Source organism: Cebus imitator, unplaced genomic scaffold (assembly GCF_001604975.1).
Source record: "Cebus imitator isolate Cc_AM_T3 unplaced genomic scaffold, Cebus_imitator-1.0 Scaffold24, whole genome shotgun sequence".
In the NCBI taxonomy this organism is placed as follows: domain Eukaryota; kingdom Metazoa; phylum Chordata; class Mammalia; order Primates; family Cebidae; genus Cebus; species Cebus imitator.
The window spans coordinates 1,655,985-1,672,886 of record NW_016107339.1 but is presented as its reverse complement, the minus strand read 5'-3'; the positions used below and the strand labels follow the sequence as shown (position 1 = coordinate 1,672,886).

At 38.3% G+C, this 16,902-nt stretch overlaps 1 protein-coding gene across 10 annotated transcripts in view; it reads left to right on the top strand.

Moving 5' to 3' along the window:
* Positions 1-16,902, top strand: part of TBC1D5 (TBC1 domain family member 5) — a 553,318-nt gene that overhangs the window by 498,824 nt on the left and 37,592 nt on the right. For all 10 annotated transcript variants that reach the window (XM_037736376.1, XM_017522211.2, XM_037736379.1 and 7 more), the window contains one exon: positions 2,757-2,920. In XM_037736376.1, coding sequence (XP_037592304.1) covers positions 2,757-2,920 — 164 coding nt within the window. The remainder of the gene's footprint in view (positions 1-2,756; positions 2,921-16,902) is intronic.

Below are 16,902 nucleotides of genomic sequence, written 5' to 3'. Positions count from 1 at the left end.
CCCAAGAGAAGCCAGTCACAGAAGACCACATATAGTTTCATTCCATTTATATGACATGTCTGGAAAAGGTGAATTCATAGAGCCAGAAGTAGATTGTGATTCCAAGGACTACGGGAACAAAGGACATATTGGAAATAACTAATGGCCATGAGTTTTCTTTTCTGGGTGATTAAGTTGTTCTAAAAGTAGATAGTGGTGGTCATGCATCTCTGTAAATGTACTTTAAAAAACACAGATTTGTGTTATTTTAAAAGGTGCATGTTATGACATATGAATTATATCTCTAAGTGTTATATTCACAGTTTATTTATAATGAAAGTGTATTTGCATATCATTGGGATAATTTTAAAAAGAGAAAATGGTTCTTGAGATCTTTTTCACTTCTAATATTCTAGGACCCTGTGCTATTAAGATTACTACCATGAAAAGGTAACCCAGAGAAGTTAAAGCCTAAAGTCCTGGTGGTGAATGGCAAACATGGAAGCAGAGAAGGGAAGAAATAAAGGCCTAGGTGAAATTTTCATAGTCTAGACCTGAAGTAAGCATAGGATACTTCTAGGCCTTGGGGCCGGTTCTCTACTCTTTCCTAACTTCAGGAGTCCTTCAAGGCTGAGCTCCAATATCTTGCATTACAGGTTGAATTCTTCAGGAAGCAGACCCTGAGATGTAATTAGACGTACAGAAAGTTTATTGGGGGAATAACATGTGAAAATAAAAGAGGAGGCATTAGAGTTGGCCAGAGGGATGGGGACAGACCATGATGCGGACCCAACAAGTCTCTGCCAGCTCAGCAGGGAACTCTGCAGCCAAGATTTCCTATTAGAGGAGTCCTGTGTTGACTGGAAATGGATAGACCTTTTATTCCTAGTCACTAGCTGGGAACCACCCTGAGAAGAGCATGATCTAGTTCAAAACCTGAGGCAGATCCTGAGCAATCTAATAGCTAGAGGCTATCGGCTAACCATCTTTCTTGAAGTCACAAATATTTCCTTAAACAGGGATATATCAGCCCTTCAAACCTGCCACACTTCCTTGTGAAATGTGGCTTGACTGTCTCCTATCTACAGAAGAGGTAATAGCTCTCTCCTAAGAAAGGTAACATTCTTGTTAGCATTCTTGGTTTATCATTTACCTCCTTTACCCCTAGGTTCTGTACTCTGGGAGAACAGAAACTTAATCTGAATCCCTGATGTTTAATACAGAGGAAGCTTCAGTGTAATAAAATTGTCTTGAAATCAGGGACAATCAGGAACTGCCAGGGATTGGGAGTAGATAATAACTATTCTAACTATTGTAACAATTTTTGACCCAATTTGGGGAAGGTTAGTCTATACAATATCTATTATTATCTACTTGATTTTCTTCCTACCTCTGGCTGCTGCTTCTCAGTCAGCTTTGCTGCTTTCTTGTGATATCTCTGACTTTTAAACTTAAACGTTTCTAAGGGGCCAATCTACGGGCCTAAATCCCTTTCTCTCTATCCCTTCTCCATTGATAACATCATGGTTTTAAATACAGTCTCTATGGTACTTACTTCAAAATTTATATCTCTAACTCACATCTCTTCCCTGAAATCTAGACTCATTTCCCACTGCTTATATGATATCTCTACTTGGATATCTGACTAGGCACCATAGACTCGGCAGGTCTAAAACTAAATTGCTGATCTTATTCCTAAAACCTGCTTCCCTTCGCTTTCCTCACCTCAATAATAGCGGCTCCATCATTTTTCTTGCTTAGGCTAAAAATTGGAAGTTAAACTTTACTATTCTCTTTCTCTCATACTCCTAGTGGGTTCATCAGTAAATCCAGTTTTGTCCAAAATGTGACCAGCTGTCACTACCAAGCTATGACCATTCTGAGTACTTACATTTTTGCCGGAACAAAAATTGACTCCTCTGCTTTTGCCTTTGTTCCACTGGACTCACCCTTGCTTTTCCAACTCTGATTCTGTTCTCAACACAATAGCCAGAGTAATCCTTTTAAAATGTAAGTCAAATCATGTCACTCCTCTCCTCAAACGCTCTCATGCCATCCCATACTTTCCCTTCTCAGAGTAAAAGTAATCACAATCGTCTACAAATCCCTGCCTGTTCTGATCTCCTGCTTGCCCTCAAACCTCGTCTCTCACCCTTCTCCTCACTCTTAGCTCCAGCTACTGGTCACTTTGTGATCTCCTTGAACACTGCATGAGGGCCTTAGTACTTGCTGTTCTTGCATATTTTCTGCAAAGCAGGTACTTCACCTTCTTCAGGTTTTTGCCAAAATCTTAATATTCTGAATTCTCAGTGACACCTTCCCCGTACCAGAGGGAAGAAGAGAGATGCACTTTTGAAAAACTTTGGCCAAGGATTTGCATGTTTTAATCTTGCTAATATAAAGTGCAGTATAATAGATTCTGATTTCTATAATTAAGGGATGATTCCTTTAGTGAAGGAAACCTAGTCATTTAACCATTGTTTACTGACATTTTTATTTTTATTTTTTTAGTTCTTTTTTGATGTGTGCAATGCTTGGATAATTGTAGTATAAATAACATAGAAAACTATAGTGGTAGATACTTTGCCATTTTTTAAAAAACTAGTGGCTATTTTGATACATAAAAATGCATGCATTTTAATACGTCATAGTGTCATCGTGTTGATAGTATCAACCTAGTGGTATTATAACTGATTATCATTTATTAAAAGCAGTAGGTTCAATAGCTTAGTGAAAGAGTCTGGTGTTACATTATTGCTACTTAATTTTTCTTACAGGGCAAAGTTCTAAAAACATCAGTTCATCTCCAAGTGTTGAGAGTTTGCCTGGAGGAAGAGAATTCACTGGCTCTCCACCTTCATCTGCTACTAAAAAAGATTCCTTTTTTAGCAACATCTCTCGTTCCCGCTCACACAGCAAAACTATGGGCAGAAAAGAATCTGTAAGTATTTAAGGAGAGTTTTCTCTTCATTCTTCATTTTCCTCTATAGAGAGCTGCATTTATGAAAGCTCTGTTAGTGTGTAGTTTTATAAAGCTCTCAAAACTTTTATGGACTAAAAGGAATTATTTTATCAAAAGTATTTTATTATTAAACATCAGTAATATTTAAGGGTTGTAGTCTATATTACACTGGAAAAAAAAAGGTAGCATAATTTTAAAATAAGTTAAATCTTTCCCAAATCCCAGTCCTTTTTTCCGTCGGCAAATGCCTTTTTGTCAAAGCCTGTGTTTTCTTATAAAATTTAACAAATAAATGAAACAAACCAAGCTGTTTTTTCCATTTTAAATATTTCTTGAAAATTAAAAATAATTGATTTACCATTTAAAAAGCTATACAAACTACATTTAAATTATATTTGATACTCCGTAAAATTCTTTTTTTTTTGAGACAGAGTCTCACAGTCTCAGCTCACTGCAGCCTCCACCTCCTGAGTTTAAGTGATTCTCATGCCTCAGCCTCCTGAGAAGTTGGGATTACAGGTGTGTGCCACCAAGCCTGCCTAATTTGTGTATTTTTAGTAGAGACTAAAAATACATTTTAGGTTTTGCCTAAAAATACATTTTAGGTTTTGGCCAGGCTGCTCTGGAACTCCTGGGCTCAAGTGATCTGCCTGCCTCGGCCACCCAAAGTGCTGGGATCAGACATGAGCCACTGCACCCAGCCTGTAAAATTTTTTATATACATTTCTTGAAAGGAAAATCTAAGGCATATCCACTGCTTTAAAAACCTGGTTGTGTCTAAAATTATGATAAGCCAACTTCACATTTAACCACATTTTATAATAGTCATGCATAGCTTAACAACAGTAATACATTCTGAGGAATGCGTTGTTAGGGAATTTCATCACAGTGCAAACATGATAGAGTGTACTTAAACAAACTAGATGGTACCGCCCACTACACACCTAGGCTGTATGGTATAGTCTGTTACTCCTAGGCTACAAACCTGTATAGCATGGTACTGTATTGAATACTATAGGCAATTATAAGACAATGATAAGTATTTTTGTATCTAAACATATAAAAGATACAGAGAAATATAAGATAAGGTATACAGGGAAAAAAAAAACAGTACACCAGTCTAGGTCACTTATGAATGGAGCTTGGAAGTGGCACTGGGCAAGTCAGTGATTGAGCAGTGAGTAAATGTGAAGGCCTAGGACATTATTGTATACTACTGTAGACTTTATAAACATTGTACACTTAGGATACACTAAGTTTATTTAAAAAATAATTCTTCAAAATAAGTTTACCCTACTGTAACTTTTTTACTTTATGAACTTCTAATTTTTTTAAGTTTTTGACTCTTTTGTAAGAACATTTAGCTCAAAACAAATACATTTTATAGCTGTACAAAAATATTTCTTCTATAAGCTTTTTTCTATTTTAAAATTTCTTTATTTTACTTTTCAAACTTTTTTGTTAAAAACGGAGACACGCATGTTAGGCCTAACCAGGATCAGGATCCTCAGTATCATTGTTTCCACCTCCACGTTTTGTCTCCCTGGAGGGTCTTTGGGGGCAGTGACACTAGAGCTGTCATCTTCTGTGGTAACAATGCCTTCTTCTAGAATACTTGCTGAACGACCTGCCTGACACTGTTTTAATGTTAACTCTTTTTTTTATATATATAACTAGAAGTACATTATAAAATAATGATAAAGAGTATAGTAGTATAAGTAAATATGTAAACCAGTAACATGGTCATTGATTATTATTATTAACTGTACATAATTGTATGTGCCATACTTACATATGACTGGCAGCACAGGTTTGTATCACCACAAACACACAATGCATTGCACTATGACATTATGACATCTATGATGTCACTAGACAATAGAATGTTTTAGCTCCATTATAGTCTTATAGGACCACCATCATATGTATGGTCTGTCATTTATTAAAACATCATTATGTGACACATGACTGTAGTTTGATACCTCATGTCTTAATAAGAACTCATCTGCCCAGTGGAAGAGATTGCCAAGGTAATAAGAAAAATGATCTAGCTATAGCTGAAATTATCCTAAATTAGAAAAATAAACTATGAAACCTTTGAGAGATAATTATTTAAAGTAAATAGAATATTACAATCTTTATCTGTAGGACTTTGTATGTCTTAGGGCAAGACACTCAACTTCTGGTGTTTTAACCACCTTACCTGCAAATTAAACAACATTAAACAACTTCCAAGCTCCATTCGTAAGTGACCTAGACAGGTTTGCTCTCTGAAGGAAAGAGTTTACTGCATGCCCTCTTAGGGATCCCTTCAACATGTAGGAACTGGGATTCTATAGTATATAAAAGAGCAGAGAGGAACTTTAGTTTAAAGTTGGCACCTTTAGTGCAAGCAGTTAACTCTGTTCCCTCCTAAAATTCCACTGCAGGGACAACAAGAGCAGTTAAAGATAAACCCTCAAAGAATAAGAAAACAAAAGAGAAAACAATAGCAATAAAATACTGTTACTTGGAAAACAGATGACAGGTGACAAGTAAGCAGCCTCAGAAAGCCGAAACTTAGGTCAGCAGTAGATAAAAAAAGAAGCAGCTTGATTTACATTGTAAAATTCTCCCAAGCTCAGGAGCTGCAAATGAGGATAAAGTAGAACTGAAGACATGACAACTGGTCAGAAGCTTCTGAAAGAGGAATTAGATTCCCTTCCCTACATTAGCAAAAGACTGAAAATTTAGTTCTCTGAAAAGTATACAACAGAATATCTGTGGCCTGAGAGATCAGGTATACTCCATTGTGAACCACCCTACTGGAAAAGGGGTAATGAATATACTAAATGCTAGATTTGAGACCCCAGTCCTCCCCAGAGTACCAGTTTGGATAGCTCTTCAGGCAGGAGGTTTGGAAGGATTTTCTCTAGACAAGACACACACACACACACACACACACACACACANACACACACACACACACACACACACACACACAGTTTGGATAGCTCTTCAGGCAGGAGGTTTGGAAGGATTTTCTCTAGACAAGAGACACACACACACACACACACACACACACACCTATAAACATAATCACCCTAGGCTCAGAGGAACCAGCCAGTTACTTTATAGTGGACCCCACCATTAACAAGCTCCATTCAAACACAGAATTTCCTCTTAGCTTTTTAGTTCATACTTGTTTATATGAACAAGACAGCCAAGGATCACCAGATACTTGAAGAGAGGATTTAATATTGAAAGACAAAAACAGAAAATAGCAATTGGGAAGAAACAGGCTATCCAGAACAAGAAAACAAAAATCATATTTTAATAGTTTTTTTCTTGTTCTCTAAATGTTATACTTTTCTAATGTATACATTTTTCTAAAATGTAAAACTCAATAGAAGAATTGGAAGATAAAGTTGAGCAAATATCCCCTGGAATAGAATATAAAACAAATAGAAAAGAGAAAAATATAAGAAAATTAGAGAGGTGGCCTAGTAATTTAATTAGGAGTTTCAGAGTGAACAGAGAACAGAAATATTGAAAATACAATTCAAGAAATTTTTCCATTAATAAAATAACTGATTCTTAAGATAGGAAAAGTCCATAGAATTACCCACATAAGATAAAACAAACCTACACTCAGATGTATTACTGAAAAAATTCAGAAATCTGTGAACAAAAGAATCTTACTGACTTGTAGAGTTAGAAAAGAAAGATTTCTAACAAAGAATGAGGAATTAGAATAGCTACAGACTTCTCAGTAGCAACACCAGAAGCAAGATAATGGAGCAATACTTTGAAAGTTCTGAGAAAAAATTACTTCTAACTTAGATTCAACATCTGGCTAAACTAGTAGTTAATTTTGAGGGTAAAATAAAGCCATGTTTAGACATTACAGATTCAAAAAAATTATTCTCATGCACCCTGGGAATCCAATGGAGAATATGCTGTACAAAAATAAGGACATAAGCTAAGGAGGAGGAATACCTGAGAACTAGGAAATAGAGGATCCAAAGCAAAACAAAAAGATGCCCAGAATAACAATGTAGGGAGATCCCAAGACTATAGCACTGCTAAATAGCAGACCCAGAGAGTAGTAGCAAGCCCAGATGGGAGCAAGTTGGAAGGTTCCAGAAAGATTTCTTCAACAAGATAAAATTAGAAGAAGAATGACTAATGTATTTTAACAAATTGAGAGATTTCTACAACTAGGTGTGAGTTTGGGTCATAACTTTATAGAAGCTAAACTAACCCCAAAAAAGGATAATTGGTAACCCCAAAGGAAAACAAAGTATGTGTAGGAAAAGAAAGAAAGGTTGTGATAAACCTTATAACTGAGCTGGGATTAGAATTTACATAGACATTATAATGTAAGCCTATTGAATATTAATCTAATCAGAATCACACAATACCCATTGAGAAGATGGGGCATAGGAACGATGTGCTTGCATGAGGAGAGGAGGGAGCAGGTGGTGGTGGTCAATACAACTAAATCTTCATTTTCCATTGTGGAAAATTGGAATAATTCTCAAGAGAAATCAAACAGTGTCTAGATAAGTTAGAGATAAAGGCCAGCTGTGGTGGCTCATGCCTCTAATCCCAGGGCTTTGGGAGGCTGGGTTGGGAGCATCGCTTGAGTCCAGGAATTTGAGACTAGCCTGAACAATATAGTGAGACCTGTCTTTATTAAAAAAAAAAAAAAGTTTTTTTAATTAGCCAGGTATGGTTGTACACAAGTGTACTCCCAGCTACTCAGGAGACTGGGATAAAAGGATCACTGGAGTCTGGGTGATTTTGCCACTGCACTCCAGCCTGGCGTGCAGAGCAAGACCTTGTCTCAGACTAGATCAGTACATAAATACATAAATGATACAGAGGTGAAAAAACAAAATTGGTAAAGGAATTAAAAATGGTTATTTCTGGGGAGCAAGAAGTAGAGGGTGAGATTGTGGGAATTGTTCTTCATAAAAAGAACAGTTGTATGAAGCACTATTTCATTGTATTTACCATTTTACTTTATTAACACTTATATTAGTATTATATATAACTTAGATTAAAAATAACAGCTAAAAAATACAACAAGGTAGAATGTATTGGCATAATAAATAAGAAGAGGAGATGATCTGCATGTACAAAGAACGTGTCTGTGAAGAACCAGGGTAAGAGAATAACAAATGAGGAAGGCATATGGAGACAGGTTTCATTTGCATTCTATCATATTTTGGTGGCATATGGATTAGTCTGCAACACCAATTAATTGCTTTTCTTTATGATGATACTTTAACTTAAAACTGAGAAGTTGAGTAAAAATAGAAATAAAGTAAGTCTAACTCTCTACATAGACCTGCTGTGAACCAAGAGACAAAATACAAGTAATCATCCAAAATTTAGTATATTTGCTAACTTTGGGGAAGGAAGTAGGCAGAAATTATTAAGATAAAGCTCATGGTTTTCCAAGTAATCATTTTATCTTACTATTTTAAGAAATAGTATGTTAAGTCAGTACACTTTGCCAGTGCTCAACCATTCTGGGCACTTAATAGGATTGCACCTGCTTGTCCCTATCATCTGTGAGAATCATATGACTAATTCTCTCTAGTGCGTTTTGACTGAAAGTGATGTATATGTATTGCCACTGCAGGACCATCCACAGCTCTCTTTCCCTCTCTCACCATGAACAAAACCTCCCTGCCAACTCGTGATAGACAGGAAGCATGAATGATAAATCAGCTTTTGCTGATATAAGCTTCTGAGATTGATGCTTATCACAGCATAACTGCACAGTTGGAAATGCTTAGGCCCACAGCTGGGACTCAGTCTCCCATGGAGCCACCTGCTGCCACTAGAATGGTCCCAGGACACCAGAGCCTATGACTGGGTACCTACCATACGTGGGTCTACTTTGCTTTCATTTCCAGGCCAGTGTGATGTGATACAACAATATTCCATGTTCTCAAAAAAGTTCAAGATAGCTTTTCACTTAAATTTCTTATACAAACAAGTGACCAGAAATGAAAGCAAAGTCATCTCTTGCTTTAGGTCTCCTGTCCCTGAAACTATATCATAATACCTTTCAGATTTCAAGACTCAGTTTATCTTTTCAAGTGGTTTAGGGTCAAGAAATTGTTGATGTTAATTGCCAAAATAGTGGTAGAAAGAGACATAAAACCTAAGATAATCTAGTAATAGCTATCAGTCTAAGTATGGTAAATCTGCTTGTAATGGTTTTGAGAAACGATTGTTAAAATCTATATAGGTAAGACAACATATCCTGGACAAGCATCATATAGTGAGTTGTAGAACTTTTCTCTCAATATTGCCTTTTTATGTATCATACATAGTCTTTCTGTAATCCATAGGCTATCTTCTTTAGATAAAGAAGTATCACATTTACTCCTGTTAATGCCCATGATTTGGCCATATAATGAAAGAGGGCAGGATTCAGCTTAGTCTTTAAAGAGGGAACAATTAAGCCTTGTGCCAGATGTTTATAAAAGACATCATTATACTTCTTTACTGAAATGTGAAAACTATTAGAAAGTTTTAAAATTGGACCTCACTTCATTATTAGTAGTACCATTATTTTGAGGATAGGTATTGTTTTGTCTTGAAGAGAAAATAAAACATTTTGATACTTTTAATTTTTTATGCTTTATTTTACATGATAATATAAATGATATCCAGTACTTAGCTTTCTAGAAGTCTATTTTTAGATGATCATTCTTCTGTTAAATAAGTTTTTATTTGTTTTAGTGCTGTTAGTCGTGTTCTATGATTGTTGCTGAATCATTTTTCTAAGAATATCTTTGCTAAGGTTAAAATATACGAAAAATAGAGTATAAGAAAAATTCTCAGCCTCATGTCTACAACAAATTTAACAAAAATATTAGCCGGGCATAGTGGCATGCACCTGTAGTCCCAGCTACTAGGAAGGCTGAGGTGGGAGGATCACTGGAGCCCAAGAGTTCAAGTCTGCAGTGAGCTATGATTGTGCCACTGCATTCCAGCTTGGGCAGCAGAGCCAAGCCCCTGTCTGAATAAACACATAAAGAAAAAAAAAAGAAAAACTTTAAATTGACTTGTCTAGGTGAATAAGTTCTAATATTTAAGCACACCAACCAACTAGAAGTATTTTCGTAGGTTTCCTGATAAACAGCATGATATTTTGTTATGATTTATAATAATTATAATACATACCAACTTCCAAAGATCTAAAAGTATCCATGGTTCAGAATCCTCTCTAAACCACAGGAAATCAAAAAAAAGGTCTGAGCTGAAAATCTCTGCATAAAACAGGGTACATAATGAGATACTCTCCAGCCTGAAGGCTCACAGCACTACAGGGGGGTGACCATCCTGTGTCTTTATGACCCCTGTATGCATTCATCATTGCCCTTTGATAGTTTGAACATATACTATGGTCATACTAATGGAATTTATTTTTGTAATATTCATTGATCTATTGTTTATCATGACAAAATACCAAGAAGTGTCAGATAAATGAAAACAAATTTGAAAGCAGACTCTTACTTCTAGACAGCTTGAGAACTGCCTAACCTATTTCAGGTCATGATCTATAAATTAAAATTTAAGACATTATATCTGTTTAAGAAATATAAGAGAGGAATCCCAATGAGGATGTCCCTTAAGTGAAACTGGACGAGGGAAAAGTTAAGTAATAAAACTAAATTAAAATATGTCATCCACATGAGATCCAGAATAAGATTAAATGCCATATGAACAGTAAAGACAGTAAACAAAATGGTTTTGGGGACAGACCACCATGGGCTGTGTTGGTCTAGACAAGCTTCCTGTGAGAGATAGATTTGAACCACCGACATATTATTTCTTCTCCCATTAAATACAATCAATATTGTCCCTTAGGAAAATAGCTTCCTAGGACAGGGTAGTAGTGGTGGATATTGAGTAGGCAGTCAACAATACCTTCCATAGGAGTTCTCTCCCTCACATCCCCTCACACATCCAGAATAGTTGGAATTGTATCAAGTTGCTTTGGGTAAAAATAAGAGAAAGTATTATCTCAAATTAGGATATTTATTATTTCACATAAGAAGAGTCCTGAAATAGATCTGTGGTTGTATAATTCAGCTGTTCAGTAGCATCACTATCTTTCCATTCTCCCATCCTTAGTGTGGTAGCTTTATCCTCAACTTGTTCCCATCATTTTCTCTCAAAGGGGCTGACACGGAGCCAGTTATATCACACACACGTGCGTGCAGATCCCTTCTAGAGAAGTCTACTTGGGAATTTCCCAGTGGGCTTTCCTTCCCATATCACTGACCAAAATTAAATCCCATGCCCACTTCTAAGCCAGTCTCTGGTAAGGAGAAAGGTTAAGAGAGACCCATGACTAAGGACCAGCAGTTGGGGGATGTGACGTGGCAGCCAACAATTTGATAGGTGAATTACCCTTGAAGCATTAATTGCCAGAATGGTTTATTTAATCCTTTCCTGAAGGATTTGCATTTGAAAAGAGCCAGTTCTGCTGCAATCAGTCATATTTTACTGGTGGATTTTCAGGCAACTGGAGTTAAATTGGTGGTTGGAAGGGAGAAATTGAGCAGAGCAACCTTCCCAGAAGAGTAGAATTTTCCTAATTATCTGATTTTCTTTTCAGTCGGTGACGTATACTTCCTTGGAAAACATATTATGTGGAAAGCACTGACTTCATTGGATTTCTTTATAAGCTTAGGGATAGAATTGAAAACTGGCATCTAGAATTCATCTAATTATAGGATTTTCACACCAAAAATACATATATGTAATTTCTTCTGGTTTAATCAGTGTTAATGATAGCTGGATTAAAATACAGTCCCATTTAAAATATATTCCCATTTAATATAGTTTATTGAAATGAATAGATATAAAATGAATTTAAACATGAACAGTTTAAGTCTCATAAGAGGAATTTTAATCTAAGACCAAATTAACCTGGATATTTGAAACATACATTTAGTCATTCAGTGTTTTATAAACCTTGTTTACAATCTGTCTTCCAGTAGATGTACTCAAGGTCAAGAAGGGTATACTATACATCTTTGTGAGAGAGTTCTTTCCTTCTTTCTCCATCTTTTTGCATCACCCAAATCAAGTAATTCCATTGCAAAGAAATGTGAACATCAAAGGGAGCATCATCAAAAACCCTCCATTTTCAACAGTTTTAGCATGACATTTTAATTTAGCTTTTGTAAACAGGTTTTATAACCAACTTTTTAACATCCTTATGCTACAATAATTTTTTTTTAATTACAAAAAATCTGAGAAGCCTATGAGAGCAGAATCACAGGAAATGGAGTGCTGCAATGTCCTTTGCAGAACAGTGCCCTTTGGGTTCAGTGAAACACTCACTTACCTCATGCTGGGTCTTCTTCCTCCATGTCTTAACATCACCCCCATCCTCTCTATAAAATGCAAAGATGCCAGATTGTACCCATGCTGAATACTGCCCAGGGGGCATAGACAATGGTTTGGGGAAAGCTCAAGTGAAGCAGTTAGAAATATTTACAATCCCAGGCCAGAAATATTTTGTGGGTTTGAATGATACTAAATTAAATGTGTCATTGATAGTATTTGCTTCTTTCTAGTGACCTTTCTTGAAACTTGACATTTATTTATTCTTTCAGTGCCACATTGCCTTGGGGACAGTTATTTGTACCCTAAAGTGCAGATGTGCATGACAGGGAAGGAAATGAGGGCTTTGACTTGTGCTGGGCAGTTGGAGGTCAGCCAAGGCCAGAGGCCAGATTGCAGTCTGTGAGGTTGTCCTCCTTCCCCCTTAGTGGCATCACCACCCTCTCCTACAGTGTCTTCCTGCTTTTAAACCTCCTATCCCTGGCATCTCATTATTTATCCTTTGAACGCCTATGTAAGCTTTTCCAGGAATTTATACTTTTATTCTATTGAGCTCTCATTGCAGAAAGAATGGCTTTGGTTCTGTCATAGGCCTGTTGGTAAAGGGAGGATCCATATCAGGCAAGTGGCCTTCCCTTTGCCCCTGAAAGCTTAAGGCTAAGGAACGCCCTTTTGGCTGATCCTCGTAGCTGGAGCTGCTATGCCCAGAGGGTCAGTTGAAGGCTTAAGCACTATATTAGTCTATTCTCACATCGATATCAAGAACCACCTGAGACTGGGTAATTTATAAAGAAAAGAGTCTTAATGGACTCACAGTTCTGCAGGCTGTAGAGGAAGCATGGCAGGGGCTAGAGGGGTGGGGGGGGGCCTCAGGAAATTTACAGTCATGACAGAAAGCAAAGAAGGAGTCAAGTCTTAAATGGCTAGAGAAGGAGGAAGAGAGAATGAGGGGGGAAGTGGAACACACTTTTAAACAACCAAATCTTGTGAGAACTCACTCACTATCATGAGAACAGCAAGGGAGAAATCCACCCCACGATCAGATTCCCACCAGGCCCTCCTCCAACTCAGAAGATTACAATTCAAGATGAGATTTGGGTGGGGACACAAATCCACACCATTTTATCCTGTACCGTACCTGGCTTCTCCCAAATTTCATGACCTTCTCACATTGCAAGATATAATCCTCCATTTTCAACAGTCCTAAGTCTTCACTTATTTCATCCTTAACTCAAAAGTCCACAGTCCAGAGTCTCATCTGAAACAGGCGAGTGTCTTCCACCTATGAGCCTATAACGTCAAAAACTAGTTACTTCCAAGTTACAATGAGGATACAGGCACTGGGTAAATATGCCCATTCCAAAAGGGAGAAATCAGCGAAAACAAAGGGGCTATAGGCCCCATGTAAGTCTGAAACACAGCAGGGCAGTCATTAAATCTTAAAGCTCTAAAATAATCTCCTTTGACCCCATATCTCACATCCAGGCAACACTCATGCAAGGGGTGGGCTCCCAAGGCCTTGGGCATCTCTGCCCCTGGGGCTCTACAGGGTACAGCCCCCTCAGCTGCTTTCACAAGCTGGCATTGAGTGCCTGTGGCAATTCCAGGCACACATTGCAAGCTGTCAATGGATCTACCATTCTGGGGTCTAGAGGAAAGTGGCCCACTTTTCACAACTCCACTAGACAGTGCCCCAGTGGAGACTCTGTGTGGAAGCTCCATCCCCACATTTCCCCTCTGCACTGCCCTAGTAAAGGTTCTCTATGAAGGCTCTGCCCTGCAGCAGACTTCCACCATCCAGTAGCTTCCATACATCCTCTGAAATCTAGATGGAGACTCCCAAGCCTCAACTCTTGTTCTCTGCACACCCACAGGCTTAATGCCATATGGAAGCTACCAAGGTTTTTGGCTTGCACCCTCTGGAGCAATGGCCTGAGATATCTTAGGCCCTTTTAGCCATGGCTGGAACGGGAGCAACTGGGATACAAGGAGTAATGTCCCAAGGTTATGCAGGGTAGCAGGGTCCTAGGCCCAGCCCACAAAACCATTCCTACCTTCTCGGCCTCTAGGCCTGTGATGGAAGGGGCTGCCACAAAGGTCTCTGAGATGTCTTTGAGGCATTTTTCCCATTGTCTTGGCTATTAACATTCGGCTCCTCTTTACTTATGCAAATTTCTGCAGCCAGATTGAATTCCTCCCAGGAACATGGGTTTTTCTTTTCTTCCATATGGCCAGGCTGCACATTTTCCAAACTTTATGCTCTGCTTCCCTGTTATATAATTTCCACTTTCAGATCATCTCTTTGCTCATGCATATGACCATATGCTGTTAGAAGCAGCCAGGTCACATTTTGAATGCTTTGCTTCTTAGCAATCTCTTCCACCAGATAGCCTAAATTGTTACTCTCAAGTTCAAAGTCCCACAGGTGTCTAGAGCAGGGGCACAGTGCCACCAGTGTGTTTACTATTGCATAACAAAATTGACCTTTACTCTAATTCCCAGTAAGTTTCTCATCTTCATATGAGACCGCCTCAGCCTGGACTTCATTGCCCATGTCGCATTTTGGTCACAACAGTTTAACAAGTTTCCAGGAAGTTCCAAACTTTCCCTCATCTTTCTTTCTTTCTTCAGAACTCTCCAAACTGTTCCAATCTTCCAATCTCTGCCTGTTACCCAGTTCCAAAGTTACTTCCACATTTTCAGGTATCTGTAGCAATGCCACACTCCTAATACCAATTTTCTGTATTAGTCTGTTCTCATATTACCATAAATAACTACCTGAGACTAGGTAATGTATAGAGAAAAGGTTTTAATTGGCTCAAAGTTCCAGAGGCTGTACAAGAAGCATGGCTGGGGAGGCCTCAGAAACTTACAATTATGGAAGAAGGTGAAGAGGAAGGATTCGCATCTTATACAGACAGAGAGGGAGGAAGTGAGAGTGAACGGTGGGGTGGTGCTACACATTTTTAAAAACCAAATTTCATGAGAACTCATTATCACAATAACAGCAAGGGGAAATCGACCCTCATGATCCAAATGATCCAGTCACTTCCCACACTGCCTCTGCTCTAACACTAGGGACTACAATTCAACATGACATTTGGTCATGGACACAAATCCTGATGAGATTTGGACAGGGACACAAATCCAAACCATATCAGGCACCTTTACCAAAGCTTTCTCTCTTTTTCTCATCTCTGCTGTTTCCCTTCACAGCTTTCTGCCCCAAGTTGTTCATCTGTCAGAAATTAGTACACCTGGAAGTATTGCTGGCAGTAAGCACTAGGAGGAATGAGAATATAGAAAGGTTATACTCTACATAATTTTTTTGTTCTCAAGTAACAAACAGTTCCATGTTAATTAGAAATTTTAGTTAATCCATTTTGTTAATGGTCAACATATACCCAAAGTATTTCACACCAGTGTGTGCATTGTGATGTCTGACTCATACGGTTTGATTCCCCATTAGAATTCTGCAGGGGTCCCTTCTCCCTAAAATAAATCCCTCAATTTTGAGGTATGGCCTGTAGGGCCCTTTACAGTCTCACCCTGTTCAGCCTTATCGTCAATCCTCCCTTCTACTCCTCTGCAGCCCCTCAGGAATGCACAGCTGTTTCACTTCCCTCAAAGCAAGCATGCTTTCTCATACTTCTGTGTTGTTTTCCTTCACTGTCTCTTCTGACCAGAGTGATTCATGTAGCCACAAAACTGATAGAGTTCCTTTCCTTCCAGTGTCAGCCCAAGCCCCTTGCGTCCTGTGGAGCCTTCTCTGCTAGGAGCTTTCAGCACTTGCAATAAATAGCTGGGGCCCTGGTTAAGCTGCAGATTTCAGAGCCCCTACCCAAACCTAAAGCAGCAGCATCTTGAGATGGAGGGTGTCCTACATAATCTGCAAATGCTTCCCCTGTTTTGAATGTCAGAGAACTACTTGTGTTTACTTATAAGGCTCTTGCAGGCACTTGTCACTGTGTCCTCTGTGCCAGATATTGTGTCTGGCACTCAGTAAACGTTTAGGAATAAATGAATGCTGTTGAGGGTTTTGTGTGTTGTGCAAGTATTGAGATGTCTTAGGCTTTGCTCTGGCGTCCTCTAGAGCCTGAAAAGTTGCCTCACTTCTCAGCGGCAGTTTACCAACCATTTGTTTAAAAAGCTAATAGGAATTGTTGGTATTTAGTGAGAGACAGGGTATAACTTAAGGGATGAATTAGCAAAAGTGTGATAGGCATATGAATAAACCAGATAATTTATAGAATTTTTTCCTTCTCACCTGTTTTTCTTTCCCAAAGTCTCAGAGTGATTGTGTTTATGTTAAATATCAAGGCTGTTCCAACACTTACTTGCTTCTACCAATTCCAACTTAAAGTAGTTCTTAAACTGTGCTTGATCCTCAGGTCAGATTTGCTGCAGGGTACAGTTTTTTGTTTGTCTCTATTGGGACACTGTAGAGGTCATTTAGCCCAGAGAATAAGTTGTGCAAGTGTGTGCATTTTATCCTCACACAGATCAATTAGCTTTGTCATAAGAAAAACAATCTTGGCTCAGGCCCTTCTATCTGGGTCAGCCATTGTGCAGATGCCTACCCTTGGTGCCAGGAACAG